This window comes from Poromitra crassiceps, assembly GCF_964638095.1.
Source record: "Poromitra crassiceps genome assembly, chromosome: 1".
Lineage (NCBI taxonomy): Eukaryota > Metazoa > Chordata > Actinopteri > Beryciformes > Melamphaidae > Poromitra > Poromitra crassiceps.
This window is the reverse complement of record NC_139623.1, coordinates 82990823-83017554: the sequence shown is the minus strand read 5'-3', so window position 1 is coordinate 83017554 and position 26732 is coordinate 82990823. Positions and strand designations below refer to the sequence as shown.

At 46.6% G+C, this 26732-nt stretch overlaps 1 protein-coding gene across 1 annotated transcript in view; it reads left to right on the top strand.

Annotated features, from left to right (window-relative positions):
• Positions 1 to 401: 401 nt before the first annotated feature.
• Positions 402 to 26732, top strand: part of LOC310797174 (protein NLRC3-like) — a gene marked incomplete at both ends in the record, with an annotated part of 30345 nt that continues 4014 nt past the window's right edge. The window contains 4 exons of the mRNA XM_083659515.1: positions 402 to 418; positions 857 to 914; positions 1208 to 1436; positions 24939 to 26718. Coding sequence (XP_083515641.1) covers positions 402 to 418; positions 857 to 914; positions 1208 to 1436; positions 24939 to 26718 — 2084 coding nt within the window. The remainder of the gene's footprint in view (positions 419 to 856; positions 915 to 1207; positions 1437 to 24938; positions 26719 to 26732) is intronic.

Sequence of the window (26732 nt, the reverse complement as noted above, 5' to 3'; positions counted from 1 at the left end):
GGTTTCCAGGACTTTCCATGTGGTTCTTTACAACCTGCCCATGACCTTCCCTCAATCATAACCCACCGGCATGCATTTTCAGCCCAATCCGACGTGGGGTGTGGGAGTGGGGTGGTTTCCAGAACTTTTCAGGTGGTTCCAGGATTTCACGACCTGCTGATGAACTTCCCCCGATCATAACCCCCCACCATGCATATTTTCAGCCCAATCCAACCAGGGGTGTGGATGTGCATGAAAGACCCACACACACACACAGACGCTGCCACCTTTATTATGTAGACTAGCAGAATATCCGTGCAGTGTCCCTCTGATACCCGTTGGAGCATACAATCACTGGCCATTTAAGTCAGGCCTCGCTCAGAGTTGGCATGCAGCCTCTCCTCTCTCTCCCCAGAGGGCTGATGCCACCTCTGCCCAGGTGTGCTTCTCCACACAGGTGCACTCCATATAGCTAACGAATGGAGCTCTGCATGGTGCTGAACCTGTGTTGATTCATTTTGTCCACTGATTAGCCATTGCTGGCCATTTAGTCATCCCTAATTACCTAATTCAAAAAGCCGGCTCTGCTAGGTCACCTGCAGGGGGTGCTCTTTACACTTCCTGAAAGATTCAACGCGATCGCACATGGCATAGCTGTGGCCGAACACACTTCTACTCACTTACAAATGCGCACTCACACACGCAACCCACCCACCCACACACACACACACACACACACACACACACACACACACACACACACACACACACACACACACACACACACACACACACACACACACACACACACACACACACACACACTTACTTCACATTCTTATTATAGGATATATATCTGATGTTTTGTTTCCCCCAGCATTCCCAGTGGTCACTCTGCCCAGGAGCATCCAACAGAACTGGACTCCATATTTCTGGTGTGTAAATGTACAACAACACCTTTTTCTTCATCAACAAGTGAAATACAAAACAGTCTCCATGCTGCACTGCAGTGGTTCTCAACCTGGGGGTCAGGGCCCCTCAGGGAGTCACAAGATCATTTCAGGGGGGTCACAAGATGATTTATAGGACAAGGGTCACAAGTAGGCATAATTTCATTTTGAGAGGTCACAAGCCTAAAAGGTTGAGAGCCACTGCCTACTGGGCTTTCAGTCTACAGTATGATGGATCTGATGTTGTGTTTGATTATTCATATATTATTCTGTTCCAGCTGCTTGAGGAGAAAATTGTCACTTTTGTGAAGAATGAGCTGAAACGGTTCCAGAGGGTTTTGAGTGCAGATGACCCTGGATGCTTAGAGAGGCAGAGGGATGATGAAGAGGTGATGGACGGTGAGGAGGAAGAGCAGAGGAGCAGCAGCAGAGAGGCTTTTCTAAACATCACACTGCTCTTCCTGAGGAGAATGAAGCAGGAGGAGCTGGCTGACTCTCTGCGGAGCAGTAAGAAGCTTTTAACAGCTTTAAAATGTCATGATGGAAAGGGAAGATGGTGAAAAGTGAGATATTTATGTCTGTTAGAGCCAGTTTTGTTTTTGTTATCAAGACAATGATGTCACCTGTAATTGTTTACTCTATCTATCTGAGCTACAGGCGCCTCTTTTATATACATACAGGGCTCTATCTTCCCCCTGGCCTTAGGCGCTAAACTGGCATTAAACGCAAAAAAACACGCTTTGTGCCTGCCTACCCGTGACTCGGGAAGATAGCGTCATGTTTTTACACCTCGAAATGCGCTTTACGCTGAAGAGGCGTGTCGCAGTGCCAGAATAGGCCAGAATGGGCGTTTCGGCCTTAAATACCAGCCTAAAGCTATCTGGCGTTAATTCTGCGGTTAGCGCTTTTCAAAACCAGGCCTTATTCGGTGCGCCGGCCCCGGGGATGCACCCACAGTATTATTCAATCACTCTTTCTGCCGCTATCTCACTCTCTCTCCCCCTCTCTCTCTCACTCCCCTCTCCCTCTCTCTCGCCCGTCAATTTCTACCCCTATAGCGCACTGCATCAGATCTGAAATGTAGGCTGCACCACAGAATGACAGAACCATCACTATTTTGGGGGAAAGTCCATTAATTTATATGTAGGCACTAGGCAGCCACAATGACCTATGAAAAGAAAGTTGTTATACCGTAGTTTTACTTCGTTTCGAACTCAAGCTCTCACTAGTGCCTTAAACGCTGCAACGCAGCCCTATGGAAGACTGTTATTTTGCTCCAAAATTACTTTTCATTAAAACCTGACCACCCACCCGTAGGTGGCGTGGTACCCCCTGGGACTGACACGGATCCACGTGACTACGTCACGTCCTGCCAGCCCAGGGAATAATCACTTCCGCTTTCTTCCAGCCGCTGTTAAGACGTGTTTTGTGAAAGCTCCGCGGTTAACGAGGAGTTATATTATATAGCTTTAGATACTAGGCTCGTTCCGGCTGACTTGCCCACCTCAAGAGGGTCGCGTGGACGGGATAAAGCAGGCTTCGGAGACCCGACCCTGTACCCTTCACCCTGCGGCGTCGGAACAAGTCATCTAAAAAGCTAAGAGTATCTTCCTTAGTTAACTGTTGTTAACTGCCGCCGTGCAGTTGATGTGAAACGTTTCCCCGGGAACGGGGTAACGTTGTTACGCTGGGGACATACCAGAGGCGAAAATTGCGCGCATGCGCCGCGCAGCGCACCTCCGCGCAGAAGTCGCTTAAAGTGTCCACACAGAGAGCTCAGCTCTCTTTGCACGCTCTGCTCGTCCGCTATATATTTTGCCCCAGATCTCCTGTCTTCCTTATCATGGCCAAGTAAATGATGACATAAATATCTAAAGTAATATGTTTGGGATAACAGTTAATGGCTACCTTCGTTATAAAATGCAATTGCATCATTTGTCTGTTCTCCTCCCGTTTTCCCAGTGCGTGCTGTTGTAGAGAGAAGGCGAGTCCTAGCTCTCTACTTGTTGCTCCGCAGGCAACGAGCCCCTAGAAGCTGCTCCCCCTCTCCCACTGCTCTTTCTCTCTTTTCACACTTCCAAAGGGGCAATCAACAACGTAAATAAACATTATTTCACTTTGAAATTGGTTTTATTTGACGAATGTCCGGTTTCGGAGTTCCTGTCTGCCCTTATCTGATCTGTTCAACTTGACAGAGTCGCTCACAGGCGCAGACGGCCGCGCAGGAAAATAGAACTCCAGGCTGAGCTGAGCGGCCCTGAGCTCCGCGGAGCCGAGCTGAGCGGCGCGCTGCGCGCAATTCGGTGTGGACTGACAGATCTGTTAACATGGTGTCCTAATGAAAACTGGCTGCGCACAAGGTCGCAAATGGTCGCGCCGCGCAGCTTACGTGCAGGAGACGCGTGCGGTGTGTTTTCACCTCGAGCGCATGACTCAGGTCTGCACTCATAACTCTAGCTAGGTTTGCATACATGCAGAATAGCTTGTACCGATTAGCACTAGAACAACAGGCTAAATAGCACAGTTGTCACAGATAGCTAGCTGCATCCGTGCGGTTGTTTCTGTTGCTAGGTACTTTAGGAACGCCGGCTTTAGAGCGCGCGCGTTAGATAGTTAGCTAGTTTGCTCAGTGCAGCTAGCTTGGACTACCTTGTAGCACTCCATATCTGGCTGCGTCCCCAGACAGGGTAACGCACCCGGTTATTGTGGCAGATAGCTAACGTGCACACGTGCAGTTAGTGTCTGTGTGCTAAGTACTTCGCGCCAGCTACCTCTGTGTAGGGCGCGCCTTAAGCGAGAGTAGTAGCTAGTAGCCATGCTCTTCAGTGAAATAGCTAGTTAGCTAGCTTGCTCCCGTGCAGCCAGTATCTAGCGATGTGTAACCCCGTTTTCCTGTTAGCAGAGAGAGGGGGGAACAGCTAGGTGCTGTATTAGCTGTGAGGCTACTGGCCGGTTACGACCGGCACAATTAATTTGAAACCTACATAAATGTAGTGTAGCTTTTACTGGCATCTGAGATTTTAGCTGGGCGATTCGCTAGCTAGGTGAGCTCGCCCCGCACCTTGTGTGGGCCGCTTCTCTCAGTACTTACGCCATCTTAGCCAGCTTGCTTGTCTGCTAAGTGTTGCTTGCCTCGTGCAATTAGCATCTACTAGATTGCAACTCCCGCTGAGGAGTTTCTTCTGAGATTGACTAGCTTCGCGGGCCGCTGGCCTTTGCTTGCGGTCACGCTTGCTTCCCCGTGTTACTCAGGGTAGAGACGCGCTGCACCGGCCTGTGCGCAGGCTTGTGTTAGCGCACGCTTGTCTCTCAGTGCTTATGCTAGCTTAGCTAGTGGCTTCCACGTCTGTTCTCTCGGGTTAACAGGTTGTGGGCATTGGTGCCCCCCCTTCGGGATGGGCTATTGCCACTTACGTTACCATTGCACGCGCACGTTCGCTAGCCTCCGGGTTGCTTACTGTCTAGCCTGTGCTTCTTGCTAGCTTGCTTAAGCAGTACTCCCGCTAATAGGGTGCGCCCTGCGGGAGCTTGCTATTAGTGGTTAGCTTCCTGCTTCCTCTTGCTACTGAGCAGGGAAGGTCAGGGAGGGGATGGGCCGTGTGTAAAACTACTTGGCCGAGTATGAATCGGCACGTTAAGTGCGTGTTCGGCCTTGGGCACGAGCACGCTGCACAGGCGCCTTGAACCTTCGGTCTTGTCCGCAGCTAAGCTCTTTAGAGCTGACCAAGGTCCGCTCTCAAAGAAGTGTTAAAGCTAGCTTGCCTTGCATAGGTGCAGATAGCAATATTAGTACTGTTTAGCACAGAACGATAGCATTTTGCAGATAGCTGACGTGCACCCGTGCAGTTAGTACCTGTGTGCTAAGTACATTGGGCGCGAGATACCTCCGCTACAATAGACATACTGCTCCTTGCTGGCGCTACGCGTCCAGCAGGGCTTACAGCTCGCCAAGGTCTGGGCTCGGTGCCAGCCTTTGGCTTGTAGCTCTAAGGACAAGCCCACCGCCCTTGGTGCCCAAGGCCCGGGGTGGTTGGGAGCTCTCCATGGGTCGCACTCCCTTGTAGGGGCGCCCCCTGCAAGTGCAGGGAGCCTGGCTGGGGGCACAGCGCACCTTGGTCCATGGCCACGGCCTGGCCTCGGTTGGCAGCGCCCAGGTCAAGCCCACCGGTTGGCTCACCAAGGCTGGGCTTAGTTCCAGCCTGCGGCTTGTAGCTTTAGACCCACCGTCCTCGGTGCCCAAGGCCCGAGTTCGGTCGGGAGCTCGCCCAGGGTCTCATACCCAGCATCAAGGCTCGCCTTGGTCCATGGCTACGGCCTGGCCTCGGCTAGAGGCTCCTAGGACAGCCCACCATCAATGGCACCAACGGCTCATTGCTGGTCGGGAGCTCGCCTGGGGGCCGCACTGTCGGACAAGTCCACGTGCGCCTCGAGAGAGAACGTTACCTCCGCAGTCCCCCCAGCCTGCGAAAGGCGCACGGCGGGGGGGGGGGGTTACTTCGATACAACAGCGCGTCAGTAGGCGGAGCTTGCGTAAGAAGTTCTCCCCCAGCATGCACAGCTTCTACGGAACTGTCCATGCGGCGGGGGGGCGTAGCCTCTCACGTCCCGCCCCCCCATCAGGGCACCGGATCGAAAGGTCCCGGTGCCCAGCAATATGCTCATGACTATATTTCAGGGATCATTTCTATAGTTTCTAACTTGAGAAATGTGTTTCTAAAATGTTCAGTCTCGCTATCCACGACGATGAGACGGTGATACTCTTTTCTGAGCGCGAAGCGGGCAGAGAGACTTGATTCAGTTCATATGCTCTCTGCTTTTGATGACCGTTCACTGTCTCCTATGGGGACATTGAGGGAGAGAGTATGATCGGAGTGGTGGAACGGTTTCCGCTCCGTTGGCCACAAGAGACCATCTTGTCCAACAGGCTCGATGCCTGGGAGCATCTATGTTCCCCCGTCCCCATTACGGCGCACCCTCCAGAGGGGATACGCGCTACAGTTTGCCCACCCACGTTCGACGGGACCCCCGATCTGGCCGTGGAGGAGGAGGCCATGGACGGCTCCATGCGTCCAAAATTGGACCTTCGGCGTCTCAACAAGACGCTGAGGAAGTCCCATCCCGAATGCTCTCTTCCCCGCCTGTTCAAGTTGAGACAGGGGGATTTCTTACTTCCAGGGATCTGGAAGGTGCGGTCTTCCATGTCCACATGGTCAGGAGACACAGGAAATACCTGAGGTTCTCCTTCCTGGGGAAGGCTTACGAGTTCTGTGGCTTGCCATTCGGCATGTCTTTGAGCCCGCGAACCCTCACGGTGTGCGTGGAGACAGCCGTGGCTTCCCTCCGCGCGAGGGGGATCCGCGTCTTCCTATATCTCAACGACGTTCTCTTAGCGGCCGACTCGAGGGTCTGTGCCGCGGAACATACCAAGGTGGTGACCAATCACCGGCAAACCTTAGGGTTTTTGGTGAACTGGCAGAAGAGTTGCCTCGTCCCAGCGCAGGCGGCGACCTTCCTGGGGCTCGAGCTATACTTCCTGCGAGCCTTTCGCCAGAGCGACAAGCTCGCACGGTTCGGACAGCAAGCCAAGGACGTTAGGTCTGTGCCCTCGGTGTCAGTGCATCAGTGCACAGTGATGTTGGGCCTGATGGCCTCAGCACTGCATGTGCTCCCGCTAGGGAGGCTACACATGCTCTCGTGGTCCAAATATGGTTCTCAGGCTTCGCCTGGACTCGGCCGGGGACCGTCATCGCAGGGTTCCTCTGACAGGTCAGGCCTGGCAGGCGCTGGCTATATGGGCGGACCCCCGTTACCTCTCGAGAGGTACTCGGTGGGGCCCTGTCCCGCTCAGGATGGTGATTCGCACAAACGCCTCCCTCTGGGGAGGGGGTGCGATTTGCGGGCATTTTTCGGCGAACGGCCGGTGGGAGGCTCAGGAGCTTCGCCACATAAACGTGCTAGAGCTGAAGGCGATTCGCCGGGCTCTGCCTCAGGACAAGCCCACCATCAATGGCGCCGCGGGCCCATTGTTGGTTGGGAGCTCTCTTGGGGACCGCACTGCCGGACAAGTCCCCGTGCGGCCAGACTCGAAAGAGAACGTTGCCTCCGCAGTCCCCCCGGCCTGCGGAGGTAACACTTCCAGCGGCTCACACATGGGCACCATGTGCTGATTCGCTCGGACAATAGGGCAGCGATCGCCCACCTGAACAAACAGGGCGGTGTGCGGTCGGGGGCGCTGAACCATAGCGGGGATTCACCTGTGGTGTATCCCCGTCTCCTTTCAGTGTCAGCGGTCTATCTGCCGGCACGGCGGAGTTACGACCGACCTGCTGTCTCGAGGCAATCCCCGTTATACGGAGTGGTGCCTCCACCCTCGGGTGATGGAACAGGTTTGGGCCAGGGTTGGTCGCGCCTGCGTCGATCTCTCGCATCGCGGCGTGCGACACACTGCCCACTGTGGTTCTCGATCCAGGAGGACAGCCCCCGTTAGGTCATGACGCGCTAAAAGCGCACGCGTGGCCGAGGGAGGGGCTCTATGCGTTTCCCCCGACCCCCCCCTGATCCGTCAGGTGTTGGACAGGGTGAGGGAACAGCGCCTCCGGCTCGTTTTAGTCTGTTTGGCACAGGCAGACATGGTTTGCGGACCTGGGCTCCCTGGCGCAAGATCCGCCCTGGGCATTGCCGTTACGGGCCGATCTCCTATCCCAGGCGGAGGGGGAGGTGTTCCACCCCTCCCCAGGCAGGTGGAAGCTAGCGGTCTGGCTCCTGAACCGGACCAGTTGCTAGCCCAGGGCTTGCCTGATAATGTGGGATGCACTATGCAGCAAGTAAGGGCGTGGATCCAGTGAACTGCAGTGTGCGACCAGTTCTCTGTTTCCTTCAGAGCCTGCTTGACGCGGGTCAGTCCCCGCAGTCGTTTAAGGTGTACGTAGCCGCGATTCTGCGTGCCATAGGGGAATTGAAGGGAGCCCCGTGGGGGCGTACCCTTTGGTCTTGCGCCTCATGAAGGGGGCGCGTAAACTGCGCCCGCCGTCGCGGTGCGTTTTTCCCCCCAAATCGGACCTGGTTACGGTGCTGGATGGGCTAACGGGTCATCCGTTTGAGCCCTTGGACTCCGCCGATTTAAGGGTTCTGTCTTTAAAGACCGCGCTGCTGCTGGCCTTGTCGTCAGGAAAGAGAGTTGGTGACCTGATTGCCCTCTCGTGTGGTAATGATGGGCGCAGGGTTACGTTGCGACCTAACCCGGCTTACCAACCTAAGATTATTAATGTCAGCTTTAGGTCTATGGTCATAGACTTATCAGCATTCTGTCCCCCGCCGTTCAGTTAGAGACGGGCGAGGAGAGACGTTTGCTCATGCTGTGCCCCGTAAGGGCGCTCTCGGCCTATGTGGCCAGGACGCGTTCTTTACGCTTTACAGATCAGCTGTTGGTTTGCTTTGGGCAAAGGGCCCAGGGCGGACCCCTTTCCAAGGATCGCTTATCACACTGGATAGTGGAGGCGATCGCGTTGGCATACTTTGCCGTGGGCAAGGTTCCCCAGGAGGGTATCAAGGCGCTTTCTACGCGAGGTGTTGCGACATCCTCTGCGTTGTTGCGCGGTGTGTCGGTGGAGGACATGTGTGCCGCGGCCTCATGGTCCTCTCATCACACTTTTGTCAGGTACTACAGTCTCGACGTGTCCGGTGCGCAGTTCGCGCACGCGGTGCTGTCGGTGGCAAGAAAGTAGTATCGTTGCCACTCTAATATGTCAGACGGTTAGGCATAAACGTTGCCATATGGCCGTGGTTCACCGGTGCCTTTCGGGTCGCCCTGTGGGGTGCTCCCGGCAGCAAGGTCGGTTGAATGGAGGCACTAGTGAGAGCTTGAGTTCGAAACGAAGTAAAACGTTAGGGTTGTGCTACAACCCAGGTTTTACGAGTGAGAACGAGAGCTCTCACTACCCAGCCTTGCTGTGTCGATGCGTCACGGGGTGCGTCGGATCTCAGCGGGCTGGAAGAAATTAGAGTGATTATTCCCTGGGCTGGCAGGACGTGACGTAGTCACGTGGATCCGTGTCAGTCCCAGGGGGTACCACGCCACCTACGGGTGGGTGGTCAGGTTTTAATGAAAAGTAATTTTGGAGCAAAATAACAGTCTTCCATAGGGCTGCGTTGCAGCGTTTAAGGCACTAGTGAGAGCTCTCGTTCTCACTCGTAAAACCTGGGTTGTAGCACAACCCTAACGTTTTGAGCCCCTGTCTTTCAGAGGCTGTTGCATCATCCTACCTCATCTGCCGTACAGAGGGGGAGAAGAAAAGGCAGCGAGAGCAAACAATGTCCAAACTTTCACCAATCTAATCTCATCCAGGGATAGGCTATATTTTTCTAGCCGATGCGTTTAGAACATTGTTCTCAGTTTGCTCTTGCTATACTGCCCTCCAAATCAAAACCGCAGTAACTACAATTTTGGTCAAAATTGAGTTATTATTAAAATTTTACTTTTAGATATCTGTTTTATCATGTGACAAATTTTCTAAGTTCAGTCTTGCTCTATATTTGAGAAAACAGAGTATAAAAGTTGCAGTAACTACAAAATCCAACCAAAAACCAGACAAAACTGCAGTAACTACACTTACTGCAGTTTGATTTGCTTTCACAGAGCTTCAGCTGGACTTAAACAGAGATAAATGCAGTAACTACACTTTGAGGTGTAGTTACTGCGGTTCAGACTGGTTTTTGGTTGGATTTTGTAGTTACTGCAATTTTCCCGCTCTTTCCATAACAAAGCCCAACATATCAATCACTCATAATGGCACAATCTGTTTAGTTAATCCAGTCAATTCCCAATATGAGAGCGCACTGACAGCTGTCCAAATTGTTAATGAATGAGTCTTCAGTGTCTTTAAAATCGTAAATGCTGTATTCCTAGCTAATAATCCATAAGAGATCATCCAATAAAGAAGTGAATTGTGTTCTCCACTGGGAAGTGTTAATCTGGCTGTAGATAGTGATAATTGTTTGGTAACACTACCTAGCTCATCAGGACAATCCTTTTAATTGCTGCATAAATGATCAGCATTCAGACTCAGTCTGTAATTAATTTTAATCAAAATAATTGTAATATGCTATGTAATACTGTATATGTTCTTGTATGAATTATCAAATTCAAAAAATTCAGAAAACCTGTTCTAAATTAAGATAATAAAACAACTGTGCTCATTAATTAATTGTGTCAGAATGATGACCAAAAAGCAACACCAGTGGTGAAGATTACATCAACTGACTTCAGGATTCCCTGAATTTATCTGTTACTCATCCATTTAAATGTTTTAAACATGTAAACAATAAAACAATTAAATACAGATATGATGTGGTATTGTAGTTTAATTCAATGCTGAGTTCCTGGGAATGAAATGACAAAGTCGGCAATACCATGCTCTTGAACAGAATCATTTATTCAAGTATAGCAAATGGCATAAACACAGGAGCCTGCAGTTCTCCTGGAGAAGGACCAGTCAGAATGTCGTTCTGCCCGTCAGACCAAAGAGACAAAGGTTTTATACCCCCGCATGATGACCTTGCATTCCACTTCAGATGGGCTCCTTGAAACCCTCGGGGTCACCTTGAAACCTTAACTAATATTAACTTTACCAGCTGTCAATAAATGGTCAGTGTAAAAGTCTGTGCCGTGGCTCGGCGCCAGCTCTGACAGCTGGATCTTCATCAATCACCAATTCCAACGATAAACTATCCTTGACCCTCACTGGACCTCTCCTCGACTGACCTCTAGGCTTATGGTCAGCTTACTTGAGAGGAGAGGTCACTGACTTCAAACCCTACTCCATCTAAATGGCCTTGCCACCTGGCTTTGCTCAAGTTACTGAGAACAGATCCCTCAGAATAGGACACATTCCTGTATTGCCTGCAGTGGTCAAGAGTGGCCTTTCTTCAAATGAGAATAGTAACTATATTTCACATATAGTCATACTATCAGATATTACAATTAGTATTAGCAGTATAATATTAGTCATCCTAAATAATCCTAATAAATTTTGATTTGACCTAATTTTTATTGCTGTCTATAGAGTTAGTTCCACCTCTGCGCAGATTCCCCCACTCTCTTCTCTCTCTCCCCCTCAGGTGTCCTCATTGGCCTGACGTACACCCCACCGCTGCAGCCCTAGGTCCGGCCGTCATCGTCCTAGCCACCTGTCGTCATTCTAGGCCATCTACCCACTACTCCTTCTACTGTCTGACACCCCGGGCTCATCACCATCACCGACTCCTATCCTCATCATCCTGGTCACCTGCTTGCCTAAGGGAAGGGGGGGGCGCCCCCCCAGCCCCCCCCCCCCTGCGCCTCATCATCACCTCCAACTCCTATCCTCCCCTCCTCTTAATCATCACCTCCGACTCCTATCCTCCCCTCCCCTCCTCTTAATCCATGTCACCAACGCGGACTCATGGATTCCTCAGATCATCCTCATGGAACTCCCAATCTTGTTACCCTTTTTGTCACCTAGCTAATTAACTAGTATTCTCTAAACCTACGAACACTTAAAGACTGCATTTTCTATTTCTTTTTGGACTCTACTTTTTAGATTTTCAACTCCCTTCCCTGATCTTAGGATAATTTAAAAATTACATTTTTATATCCCTTCTGTTGGACTCTTTTTTACATTTTCAATTTTCTGTTCTCTTGTACATTTTATTTCCATAATAAACCATTCACAGAGTTTCATTATCGGAAACTCTGTGCATGGTTTAGCCCGGCATCTCTCGGCCTGTCTCGGAGGGGAGTCCCCAGATGGGGGTCCGCTGCTGTGGCCTGGTGGGTGGGCCCGTCCCCCGCGTGGCCTGCTCTCACGCTCTCAGTCACTATGCTGGTGGCTGGGGGCTGGGGGGGCGGGTCGCGTGGGGGCTGGGTCCGCCTGGGCCGCAGCAATTGGCCCCTAGCACAACGACCTCACAAGGTTCCTCCTCAGCCAAGTCACTGGGGCAATCCATGCGGCGATCCATATGGTGGAAAGGTTTTCTTGCGTTCACTGGGGGTGAGGGGGTGCCGCTGTGTCCCGGCCTGGCCTTCCCTCCCACGCCATATGTGGGCGGGGGCCGGGTCGGGGGGCATCGGTGCTCTTCATCACTGGTCGAGGGCTGCCGGTTGGTTTAGAACAGCTTAGGTAGGCGATAGATTAGCTACAGCCTAAGGCTGACCTGTTAGTGTTCAGGCTAAAATCAGACTAGAGCAGGGTAGGATAGGCCAGATTAGGCTGTAGATTAGCTAGATACTATGTCCCAGTTAGCTCTGGTTAATGCTTAGAGTAGTCAGTTGTCTGATCTTCTCCCCCCCCCTCTCTTTCCCCCTTTCCCCGCTTCTTCCCTTCTTCCCCCTTCTTGTTCTCCTCTCTTTCCATGCTCTTTCCTCCCCCACATCCCACCGCCCCCCCCTCCCTTCTCCTGCTCTCTCCTCATTCTCCCCCCCCTCTGCTCCTTCTCCTCTTCTCCCCTATTTTCCTGAATCCCTGCCACTTCCTGCTCTCCCTTCTCTCACATTCCCCCTGCTCTCCTTCCCCTGCACCCTCCCACCTCTCCTTCTCTGCCTCTCTGTCCTCCTCCCTCTCTCACATTCCCCCTGCTCTCCTTCCCCTGCACCCTCCCACCTCTCCTTCTCTGTCCTCTCCTCCTCCACATTTCCCATTTTCCCCCCACCCTCGCCCTAATCCGGGCCCGTATCCTACTCCCTCCCTCCACCCTAGACCCTACCTCTACTCTCTGTCCTCCCCCCTCTCTCACATTCCCCCTGCTCTTCTTCCCCTGCTCTCCTTCCCCTGCACCTCTACTCTCTGTCCTCCCCCTTCTCTCACATTCCCCCTGCTCTCCTTCCCCTGCACCCTCCCACCTCTCCTTCTCTGTTCTCTCCTCCTCCACATTTCCCATTTTCTCCCCACCCTCGCCCTAATCCGGGCCCGTATCCTACTCCCTCCCTCCACCCTAGACCCTACCTCTACTCTACCTCCCCTGTACCCTTCCACCTCTCCTTCTCTGTTCTCTCCTCCTCTCTGTCCTCTCCCCTCTCTCACATTGCCACTGCTCTTCTTCCCCTGCGCCCTCCCACCTCTCCTTCTCTGTTCTCTCCTCCTCTCTGCCCTCTCCTCCCTCTCACATTCCCCCTGCTCTCCCTCCCCTGCACCCTCTCCTTCTCTGTTCTCTCCTCCTCCACATTTCCCATTTCTCCCCACCCTCGCCCTAATCCGGGCCCGTATCCTACTCCCTCCCCTCCCCCAACCCTAGACCCTACCCCTACCCTGGCTCTCCCTCCCCTGCACCCTCATCTCTCCTCCCCTGTTCTCTCCTCCCCTCCCCCAACCCTAGACCCTACCCCTACCCTGGCTCTCCCTCCCCTGCACCCTCATCTCTCCTCCCCTGTTCTCTCCTCCTCCACATTTCCTATTTTCTCCCCACCTCCCCCCTCTCCTCCCTCCCTCCCTCCACCCTAGACCCTACCTCTACTCTACCTCCCCTGTACCCTTCCACCTCTCCTTCTCTGTTCTCTCCTCCTCTCTGTCCTCTCCCCTCTCTCACATTCCCACTGCTCTCCTTCCCCTGCGCCCTCCCACCTCTCCACATTTCCTATTTTCTCCCCACCTCCCCCCTCTCCTCCCTCCTCCCTCTCCCTCCCTCCTCCACTCTCCTGCTTTCTTCAAATGTTCAAATGTTATCTTTATTCTGTATATTCTTGTTACTGTGTGTTAGCTAGAATCAGCTAGACATACTTTCTGTGAAGCCCTCTGAGACATGCTTGTGAATTAGGGCTATATAAATAAACTTGACTGACTGACTGAATTTACTGCATTCCCCCCTACGTGACTTCCTAAAGGCACGGAAAGAGTAAATCAAGCTTAACAGAAATACCCCTTTGTCTTTCGTTCTGCAGCGTTGCATCCGTTGTTATTAACAAATTCTGTTGTCACCCAACCTATTCTAAATTCCTAATTAGTCTTATTTAGCTCCTTTAATTTGGGCAGCCAATGTATGTCCATCTGCCAATCTAGTCAGTCTATTTTAAATCAGAGTTAAACAAAACAAACAATCTAAGTTAATATTGTCATTAACAAGTAACATCTTTCTCATTGGTATAGGACAAAGTACAATTGAAAGGCTGTATCTTACATCAACTAACACAAACAGTGATGTAACAATATCAACATATAAAATCACAAATGACCTGGTAATACTGACTCATATTAACTCAACCCTTGTGATTCTCTATCAACGCATCACCAGATATAATCCTCTTTAAGACATCCATATTTTCATACAGACTACAAAAGTTAGTAGACTACTTAAAGGCAACCAATCTTAGATAACATAAACACTTTGAGACACTTGGAAATCACAAAGTCTAAACAGAAGTTCATTCTTATTGTCTCTGTGAAATAAATATTATGATGAGCATAACTGTCAAAATAAAATAAAAACACTGGGCCCATCAAATTTTATTAACTCAGCCGATGAATCCATGTTTCCAGTCGCAGGCGTTGGACTGGTTAGCTGAGACACGAACGCTATCTTCACGACTGAAGGCAACGCGCAACAGTCCTCTCTGTTGCTATTCGAGTGTGTGGGGAATCCACGAGTGCTGGCGTATTCTTGAAAGGGTATCGACATCATGGTGGTGGGCTCAGCTCCCTGCTGCAGATCAGCACCCTTCATGGCTCATTCTGGTATGGCTCCTCTCTGGTCCTTGTCCCCAAGGATGAGTAATGGCCCGTCTGGAGCCCGTATCCCCTCAGTATGCATCTCCTCAGTATGCCAGGAATGGAACTGGCATCAACTCCTTTTCACGGCCCGTCCGATTTTCTCTGAGGAGTCATTTAGCAAGAGCATAGAGGTACTAGGACAGTAGGAAAATGGAGATGGCAATTAGTATTCTTATTAACTCAACCGTTTACGCCCTAGGATGCACGATACTTAGACAATATATGTTTCCACAATTTGTACTTTTCCTTATTAGGAAAAAAACATCACCAGTCTCCAAGCAGACTTTGGCTTAACAAAGGTCTGTGGTTCGATTCCTGCTTCCTCCAATCTGCATGTCAACGTCCTTGGGCAAGACACTGTGCCCCAAAATTGCTCCTAATAATGTCGGCATCCTTAACCTGCCGCCATCAGTATATGAATGAATGAATGTACTACTGATTGTACAACACTTTGGATAAAGGCGCTATATAAATGCAGGCCAGTTATCATATCATCTGACCTTTCAGATCCAAGTTCAGTCAAAGGTTTTGACAATCTGTCAAACCAAACAGTGTATCGTGCATCCATCATTAAATGAATATCCTAAACTAAGAATTTCTGTTTCTATTTTTGAAGGTATTTAAATCCCATACTTACCTTGGTAAGCACTTCAATCAATAATATTATTATTATGACCCGGTCCTGTGCATCTCACCATATCCAGGACTGTGGTCTCTTCCTTTTCTCCAGTCCAGTCAATGCCCTTCTCTGACCCATTTTGAACCTGGAACAAATTACTTTACAGGAAACAACATTTCTGGACGCCCAGACTGGACTTAGGCGTACAGTATCGATAGAAGCTATTGTAGTGGAAGGCTAAAGTTCAAAGATTTAACTGAGATCCAGTGACACTATTCTCCAGATTAAATGATATCAATTTGCATTTCAATCCTCTTAAATCTGACATCAGTAGGACAGATTAAAAACGCATAAATTCAAACATTCAAAATGCAATTATGATTACAAGTTCAGTCTATAATATAACTTTTACAATACCAATCCAGGATCTCATCTAATCGCAGAGCTTCCTGTGTATCACAAGCTGCAAAAATTCAACTTTCACCACGTCAGACTGATGACATCTCCTGATCTGGACAAGACTGAGAAAACAGACACACAAAAACAACACAGACAACCCAATACGAACACAACTTGACCTATATATGCATAATTAACTTATGATCACTACTAGAATGATTATATTAACTAATATTGATGATCGACATATTACCAGAATCGTATCAACAGACTCATCTTCTCCTCATGGCTACTGTGGTGGCTCTGACATCGGCGGTGGCACTGACAGCTGTTTCCTATGAATTGAAACAAACGCTTCCCACGACCACAAAACTAACAGCTCAAAGGGAACTGAATCTTTATAACATAAATGATAACTGATTAACTAAATAATAATTGAGTATCCCAATTTTAATATAACTACACCAAATAATCGATTGATGTGTCATAGTATCATAGCAGACTCTTCATATCAAACGCAATCATTGTGTGCACTTCAATGACAGCCTTTAACAGAATGTACTGCTAATCTTATAATTTGAAGGTTGTCAAAACACTCAAATCTGTGAATCAAATCAATCAAATCTATAAACACCCTTGTTACCATGCCTTTAACTCCCTATTTGTGTTCTGTAGTCATATACCCACCTTGATGTCCCTTAGGGCCCAAAACAAACATAATTTGATACTATACATATTTACCAAACACAACAATAGTATTATTATCTTCTATACCTACCTCCCCCCTTGTCCCTTACTCACAAAGGGACAAATGTCATACTCTGCCTCTATGGGGAGGTTCAAGGGACAGCTGAACACCCTCTTCTCCAGACAGGTGTTTGGACTCCTGCAGATTTGAACCGCTGATTTTGTATTCAGAACTCTCAGTCAACCCATAGTGTATTATCTCTAGATCCGTTTTGCCAAATTTTATATGTTGTTGGATTTTATATTTTTGACTTCAAACCACCATTTAACACTGCATCCATGCTGAAAAAGGTGCTTACACAAATAAAATAGTACTTATTTACTCTACCCATTACATAGTAGGAAGGAAGAACTCCCATGCGTCTTGCATATACACTATTGTGCTAGCACATGGACCATGACACCAACACGCGATGAGCCGGTACAGCCCTCTAAGGCTAAAATCACAACCCCATCTCCGCTTCCTGTCACCCAAACACACACACACAGGAACCTAGTTGAAAAACTCAACCACACCCACAACTCATCAAAACACAAACTGTCAATTCTCTCCAACACATGATTGTCCAATGTGGTATCATTATAATGTAATTGCTACTATTGCCAACTAGACATATTTAGACATATTTCCTATGAAACCACCTGAGACACGCTCGTGAACCAGGGCTTAACCTGACTCGTCAATATGTCAGTATGTCCTACAACTGTGACCTAAACACCAAAATAGAAACAAAGAAAACCTTGATATTAGCCTGTCCTAAACGTACACCATATTGTGCCCTCAAACTTCAACCCATACTGAGCAACAAAAATCAAATACTAAATAACAAAAACACCAAAATTCTAACCAGACTATCAAAAAAAAAAAAAAAAACCCTGAGCACTATTTTCCAGGGCTAAATGCGTCTGTACTCTGTATGTATCAGTGACATCATGCTTTTGTTAAACCTTGAAATAACCATGCAGTGTGACGTTCCATAATATTATCTCTAGTAAAGCATTGCACTCAAACCAGCAATCATACTGGGATTATAGGATGCCAAGTTAACAGTTTACAGCTCTACCGCTATATGATGATAATCAATTAATTTCCTAACATATTATGCTACTTTATCATACTCCAGTTACCAAATTCACCCCCCTTGATCAAAACAAACACTTACATCCTACACAAAGGACCAGCCTGAGCAACCTCGTGGTAACCAAACCGCATCACCAGGTGGCAACAGCAATGGGACCTTATGGAGCGTGAGCCTCGCGAGGCTTGAGTGTCCGACTCTAGCCGGCTGACTGTCTATTTTCTATTTTTAAACTATGAGAGTTCACGCAACGTTAACACGACATGCATATGCTATGCATCAAACTCCTGAGCTACTGTTGTTCTCAACCAAGATGTTAACATGATAAGCTACATAACATAGCCTATAACCTAGTTTTTCAAGATATCAGGTTTGTTTGTTCACCACTCACACAATCTGCTACGGGGTCGGGATCATGAGAGGCAAATGACCCCACCCTGGTTCGTCTGTAATGAGATGTAAAAATTAACAAAACACATCTCAGAGCCTTATGATAGACAGACTCATGGGAGGCATCTCTGCCCCCCTCTGTAATTAGATAACTATTTTACTTCACTAAACAACTTTTGAAAACTATGTCGATACCGCAGCAGTTGTGAGATTACAATGGCACTGATCAATCTATCGACCAAAATCTTTAAATGGACAATTGAAAGGTTTGTTTAAATACCACAATGCAAAAGAGAGGCACCCCACAATAAGTTAAGTTATCCCTTATTTATCCCCATTGGGAAATTCATAACAATAATACCTACAAGCTATTGAAAATGACATGATAGCTTACTAAACCATAATGTAGCCTATATGTATCCTGTGTCGTCATTCAAATGTTTTGCTTATAACGCAGTACAGCTCAGTCAGAGATCTATACAGAACGTGTAGTGACTCCTACATCCTACTTATGTCCAAAAGTAACCATATAGGTCTACCCACCTATAAAAATCCATCACCCTGGGTTTGTACTATATTCCCTATAAAAGTACAAAGAAAAATGTGTATTTAACTATCAAAGCCCCCATTTTGCAAAGCAGTCGAATAAGCAAACACATCGTATGTCCGTTATTACCTGAAGACAAAGCCTCTAGGCTAGTGAAACTACACAGTGCCAAATATTGATCTAAAACCCTCAATCAAATCATTATCGCAACCATAACTAATAATAACGATCATAATTAATTTAGCTGTCACACCCACATACTTTATTCCTATGTAATCTAATTCTCTCATCCCTTAACGCACAATTATTATGTCCCATTGTTGTTCCTACCGGCATTATTTGAACTGTACGCTGTTTTGATCTTATCTCTTATCTTGCATGTTTATCTCATGTCCTGAAGAATGCAGGTGCAAATTAGCCCTTAGCTAAATCCGATATATTTACTGTTATCATATAAATGATCCATTATATCTCCTCATCTAGATCCATGGCGTAACGTAGGCTATTTGTTCCACCTTTCAGCTCCCTTCTATGAGAGATTAAAAGAACAGAGATATTATCTCATATTTTCTGCATCAATCAGAAGTCCACTACCTAGTCAACTAAGGACAACTAAGTCAACTCAATTACATTATCAATAACTACACCGCAATCCGCCATCCACAAAATAAACCAATGATCAGCATTCAATCAACAATCAGATCAATGAGTTAAATCAACTCAACCAATCAACCAAATGAATCAATCAACAATCACTAGATCAATTGACACAAGCACAAGCAATGATCAATCAAAGCCTATCCCATCAATGCTTTCCCAACCAATCTATACTGAGGCCCTTGTATACTACTTAAAAATGATTGAACTTAAATGAACAGACTAAGAGTTAATCCACTCCTTTAATTTATACAGGCTACTAACTATCAAACTTCAGTTAGTATTACAACCAACCTAAATAACTTCATAAACCATCTATCTGTGTTTCATACTTTGTCAGCTAACCCCAAAATACCATCAGGCCCCAAAGACTCCCAGAATGACAAACTCACTTCAACATGAACACACACACAAAGAATTTACAACCTCAGTTAATCACCAATGCTCTCCTCTGCAATCGCCCCTTAGCTCATTCACCTCAATAAACAGCATTCTTCGCTCATTCAGTTCCAGCAATAAAGTAACTCATCAACCCATTCACTCAATAGGCTATTGAACGTTCATTCACATCAATATCTATAACCCCATAATAGCAAGCAACCATCTACGCAGCTAACACAGAGCAGAGTAATTCATTTATCAATCTATCAATTTCTCCGTTCCCTCCTTCACTTTTGACTGACTCACGCTAACTAACGCACACATACCCACTCACTCTCTCTCGCTCCATCACTCGCTGCGTAAATCACTAATCTCCCATAAACTCTTCTTCACATGCGGTGTGTGAGTCAAGGATCACACTGTGAACTGATTACTCATTTTAATAACAAGAGCTGCATGCAGATGTGATATCAATCTGGCTACACGCTACCGGTACTCCAACACACAGGCACGCTGATAGGCTTTTAGCATGTAAACACTACGGCGGCTCACAGTAGACAAACATAACATGCGATTATCAAATCATCTACACCTCCCATTTCTCTTAAATGACTCCGCACATTATTATCCTGCTTCCCTAACACTAAAACAAACTCCTTCAATGTAATACTATTAATCTTTACCAATAATCTCCCCAAATTATATCTTACAATAACTAACAAGCACTAATCCTAGGCTCCTGATTGCTGATTGGCCAAATCTACTTCCTGCTCCACGCTGCAAAGCACTCTGGGTATTGTGGTTTCAATGTCATATCCTGGTATGGACTGTAGTCAACTGCTAGGTTACCACCGTTAAGACGTATGCCACGCTGTTCTAGAAACAGAAACAAACTCCACTAATCATTTTAACTATTAATAGCAGCCTATGTGCATCTCACTAAAATACACAGATATTTACCCCCTAATTTTAAGACCCTAAACTAAAGCCACCCCAACTACAGATGTAGGAAAAACCCCTATTTTAAGCTATATATATATATATACTACAGTATACTACTCCCTGCTGCATAGACTATTAAGCTTAAGATGATAAGACATCCCTCTCCTTTTATGTCATAAATAACCACATTGAATATGTTAATGGTCACTGTTGGAAGTTGATTTAAAATAAAAACAACTTACTGTAATTAGCTTATTTATTACCACCACCGTACTGAGCAAACAACAGCCCTCATAACAGCCATCACCATATAGACCAATGCAAACAGTGTCTACAGTCATTAGTCATTATTATTATTCTAATACAATATCCCTATACATTCCTATTTATTGAACGCAGCCCTTAGAAGAATATTTTCACTCGCAGAAATCACCATAACTCTCTTGCAGTCTACTCTCCCCTATTTTACCACTTCCGTGTTTTGACTAAACATGTAACTGAATGGGACCAATATTTATTCAGCTTGATGACTGTTCGCAGACATCCTCATTCACACACTAAAGTCCTATAAGTCCCCCGCGTAACTCATCATTTAATAGATTACTCCCATATGCCTATTTTATTCCAATCCACTCTTATTCTTACTTAGATTTCCCCACAAACACAGAGCTCCTTCGATCACACAGTCGCGCACACCAGCACAGCTGTTCCATCCAGAAATCACAGACGTGCACTCCACGTCACCACGCTCCACGCTCCACACACCAGTCAGTCCACGTCTTAGGTACATATGCGTAAATATATATATATATAGCCTCTATTCTCCCATAGGCCTATAATAATGACAAATATAGCGCTATTCTATGCGCTGATCAATTATATATTCATTATCTAGTCGTTTCATAATCAGTTTCCTATCAATCCGGTCACCACATTGATCCCACGCTAAACTTATAGGCTACTCTGCTTATTTTGAAAATCTCAAAGGAAATACACGCTCTTACTCTCGCCAACTTGCAACCAGCTACAACCAACCAATATTCCCTAATCCCTTTAGCGCTATTCCATCGCTGATCAAATAGCAACATTATACCCTCTATTTACTGATAACATACTATATTTTCTTTACCTGTCGAACCACCCGTAACGCATTTTCCTCAGGCGGAACAGAGATCACCAGTCATCATTTCCACACGGAGCCTCTGAAAATGATGCACTCCACTGACTTAACTTCGCTCGCTAAACTAAAATTTGACTTCTATTCAAATGTACTATTATCTCTATCTTAACTGTCCTCTTTGATGTGATGATATCGCGAACTGCTACTTTACCCATTAGACTAAAAATATAATTTATTTAGTTATTATTTCGACCACTATGTAACGAAGTTGTCGCTACATTAGCTAACATTAGCTAACCGGCTTTAGCATCATGCAAACTGGATCCCCTTCAGTTTCTCAAATCAGTCCTATTAAAATATTCTAACATTACATGTAAAACCCATAATATAGCCATGGGGCAACCTTTTATCGTACGCATTGGACTATCAATCTAGTTTATTTAGCCACTGTTGAAACCATTTTCCTATTAAAAACATGTTATTCACGCAGTTTGATCAAATATCGATTCCTCAGAATTTGCTTGCCAAAGCCTCTAATTTTAAATAACATTACCTCAGTAATCACGCGCACGCAGCCAATTGCACCCAGCCAGATATAATGTAATAGGCTATAATAGGCTACAGTAACAGCAAGCTCAGTGAAATAGCCAAACGTCGCTATAACATATTTCATATCAGTTAATATTGACAATTATCACATCACTCCTAATACAGAGATGCAACTAATGATCATTTAGGCGTTTTAGGTAACAATTGCCTATTTTACAGCATCACCCCTATAGTTCACAGCACTTTTAGCCTGTTTTATCATTCGGCGATATATATTCATTCCACTATTACTATCTTATCAAACTAGTCGCCATATTTATATACAAGGTTTATTCATTTATATATATTTATATATTTGTAAGATCTTACCATAGATAATAAATTTTATTTATACATATCACTCTTTGTTAAACTCTCCGGAGATCCCCATTTTCCTCTAACTTGGCCAACAAAACTCAGGCATCATTTTAATACTTTAACTTCTAATTTCCTGCCTGGCCCATACTTCAATTTAACGTGGGCTTATTACCTTCCTTTAAACAAACTTCTCATACATCAAAGCAGTATTGATCAGTGCAAATCCATTTCATCTGCCTTACTAGACTTGAGAAACACTCAAAAGCCCTCGCATTGTGCATAATGAAAAAACAACGTAATCATCAGACTACTCCGTGCATTAAACCACTAATTAACTATAGCCTATCTATTACTTTGCTATGGTAGTGATTAGCGCGTCTCTACCTAATCTGTCTTACAAGACACGAGAATAATTTAATTCTCAAAGAGCCCACGCATTGTTGAAAATAAAGACACAAACATAACCACACTAGCCTATTCTATTAAACCACTAACCAATTATCTCTATAAATTTGCATCCCACTCTATTCTTAATTTAAACCTTTAACTAGCCTACTTTTTAGTCCTAGGCTACATGACAATCATGTCATTTCCTCTCTTTTTCATCTGGGCCAATTAACCCTTTAAACCACTTACCCCTGGGGACTCCCCCCTTTAAAAAAATCATTTTTTAACATCCCCATGGCACAATTCGACTGTGTCAGATTTGTCATCACCCCCAGACTGACGTTACCCGCAGTATCGTTCAGAATGTCGCTGTTATTACGCAATGACAATAATCCGTTTTTACAACCACAGACTGGACTCTCCACCTGAGAGACCAGTGACTATTAATAATCAATCAGTCCTGTGCCAGCCATTTCCTAAAAAAATACCCCCATCTATCCCAAATTTAAACCATCCTCATCAAAACATCCCCAAACTCAGCTCGCCCCGCAAAAGGCACTTGTCAGATGCGGATCAGCAGCGGGAGAAACCCCCAGGCACATAGCGCTCCGTTCAAATGAGGATAACTCACCTCTGGGCCCTTTGAAGTGGGCGCAGTGCCAGCAGATCCCTCCGCTGCCGTATCGCGCATTTTCTGTCCAAATCGTGACGCCAAAATGTAGTTTAATTCAATGCTGAGTTCCTGGGAATGAAATGACAAAGTCGGCAATACCATGCTCTTGAACAGAATCATTTATTCAAGTATAGCAAATGGCATAAACACAGGAGCCTGCAGTTCTCCTGGAGAAGGACCAGTCAGAATGTCGTTCTGCCCGTCAGACCAAAGAGACAAAGGTTTTATACCCCCGCATGATGACCTTGCATTCCACTTCAGATGGGCTCCTTGAAACCCTCGGGGTCACCTTGAAACCTTAACTAATATTAACTTTACCAGCTGTCAATAAATGGTCAGTGTAAAAGTCTGTGCCGTGGCTCGGCGCCAGCTCTGACAGCTGGATCTTCATCAATCACCAATTCCAACGATAAACTATCCTTGACCCTCACTGGACCTCTCCTCGACTGACCTCTAGGCTTATGGTCAGCTTACTTGAGAGGAGAGGTCACTGACTTCAAACCCTACTCCATCTAAATGGCCTTGCCACCTGGCTTTGCTCAAGTTACTGAGAACAGATCCCTCAGAATAGGACACATTCCTGTATTGCCTGCAGTGGTCAAGAGTGGCCTTTCTTCAAATGAGAATAGTAACTATATTTCACATATAGTCATACTATCAGATATTACAATTAGTATGGAATTTACTGCAGTATCGAAATCAAAACCGATTACAATTGTCTCATGAAAAACAAGACAGGAGAAGCACATTAGATTGTAGTTACTGCGCTTTTCCCTTGTACTACCTACACATCTGTTTAAGGTAATACACAGACAGAGTGCCGTATCTGCATTTCTGGGGTCATAGGTCAAGTAATTAATAATTGTTTTGCCCCCAAAAAATACTTTAACATATACATATTTAATAAGTGCATTGCCACTTTTCAACCTATATCTCATTTGGCTGGACAGTCCAAAAACTTTAAAGCCATTTTTCTCAGTTTCAGTGTTGACGTAGTTACTGCGGTTATGATTTGTAGGGCAGTATAGTGTAGCGTATTTACATGCTTGCTGTATTTAAACTGCAGTGAGATTTGTTTGAGGAACATATGGCGACAGACGGGGATGAAAGAGGGAGGGGGGGACCTCAGAGCGCTTTGGTCGGGCTTTTCTGACCGGGCTGGATCACTCTTGAAAGGAGCTTGAAAGGGAAGACTGTGACTGGTTTACTGCAGATCGCCAATGGCCACAGTTGTGAATAATTCTACGCTTAAAAAGGTGTGGTTAAATGGTTAGCACTGGCTTTTGTGCCAAGGACAAATTAGGGAATGCGCCTGACCATGCCCACTAATAGTGCTGCGCCAGGCCTTAAACGTTAATTTAAGGCCAGGGGGAAGATAGAGCTCAAGTTTACTAAAACATCTCATTTACATTCATTGTTCTTTTAGAAACTCCTGTTGGGTGTCAACATCAACTCAAATCCAGTCTGACGGAGAAGTTTCAGTGTTTGTTTGAGGGGATTGCTAAAGCAGGAAACCCAACACTCCTGAATCAGATCTACACAGAGCTCGACATCACAGAGGGGAGTGGCGAGGTCAATGATGAACATGAGGTCAGACAGATTGAAAGAGCATCCAGGAAACCACTGAGACAAGAAACACCAATAAAATGTGAAGACATCTTTAAACCCTTACCTGGAAGAGATAAACCAACCAGAACATTAATGACAAAGGGTGTGGCCGGCATTGGGAAAACAGTCTTAACACAGAAGTTCACTCTGGCCTGGGCTGAAGGCAAAGCCAACCAGGACATACAGTTCACATTTCCATTCACTTTCCGGGAGCTGAATCTGCTGCAAGGCAAAAAGTACAGCTTGGTGGAACTTATTCATCACTTCTTTCCTGAGACCAAAGAAGCAAGAATTTGCAGGTTTGACAAGTTCCAGGTTGTGCTCATCTTTGACGGTCTGGATGAGTGTCGACTTCCTCTAGACTTCCAGAATAACGAGATGCTGACTGATATTACAGAGTCAACCTCAGTGGATGTGCTGCTGACAAACCTCATCAAGGGGAAACTGCTTCCCTTTGCTCGCCTCTGGATAACCACACGACCTGCAGCAGCCAATCAGATCCCTCCTGACTGCATTGACGTGGTAACAGAGGTGAGAGGGTTCACTGACCCACAGAAAGAGGAGTACTTCAGGAAGAGATTCAAAAATGAGCAGCAGGCCAGAAGAACCATCTCTCACATCAACACTTCACGAAGCCTCCACATCATGTGCCACATCCCAATCTTCTGCTGGGTCACCGCTACAGTTCTGGACGATGTGTTGGAAACCAGTGAGAGAGGAGACCTCCCTAAGACCCTGACTGAGATGTACATCCACTTCCTGGTGGTTCAGTCCAAGCTGCAGAATGTCAAGTATCGCGAGAGAGCTGAGACAGATCCGCACTGGAATACAGAGACCAGGAAGATGATTCTTTCTCTGGGAAAACTGGCTTTTGAGCAGCTGGAGAAAGGCAACCTGATCTTCTATGAAGCCGACCTGACAGAGTGTGGCATTGATATCAGAGCAGCCTCAGTGTACTCAGGAGTGTTCACACAAATCTTTAAAGAGGAGTGTGGGCTATACCAGGACAAGGTCTTCTGTTTTGTCCATCTGAGCATGCAGGAGTTTCTGGCTGCTGTTCATGTCTTCGTCTCATTCGTCGACTCTGGTGTCAATCTGCTGTCAGAAACACAATCAACATCCAGAGGCAAATCTCAGGTAACTCACCTCTACCAGAGTGCTGTGGAAAAGGCCTTAAAGAGTCCAAATGGACACCTGGACTTGCTCCTCCGCTTCCTCCTGGGTCTTTCACTGGAGACCAATCAGACTCTCCTACGAGGCCTGCTAACACAGACAGGAAGTAGCTCACAGACCAACCAGGAAACAGTCAAGTACATCAAGGAGAAAATCAGGGAGAATTCATCTCCAGAGAGAAGCATCAATCTGTTCCATTGTCTGAATGAGCTGAATGATCGTTCTCTAGTGGAGGAGATCCAATGGTACCTGAGATCAGGAAGTCTTTCCGCAGAGAAACTCTCCCCTGCACAGTGGTCGGCTCTGGCCTTCATCTTACTTTCATCAAAAGAAGAGCTTGATGTGTTTGACCTGAAGAAATATTCTGCTTCAGAAGAGGCTCTTCTGATGTTGCTGCCAGTGGTCAAAGCCTCCAATAAATCTGTGTAAGTGGATAGAA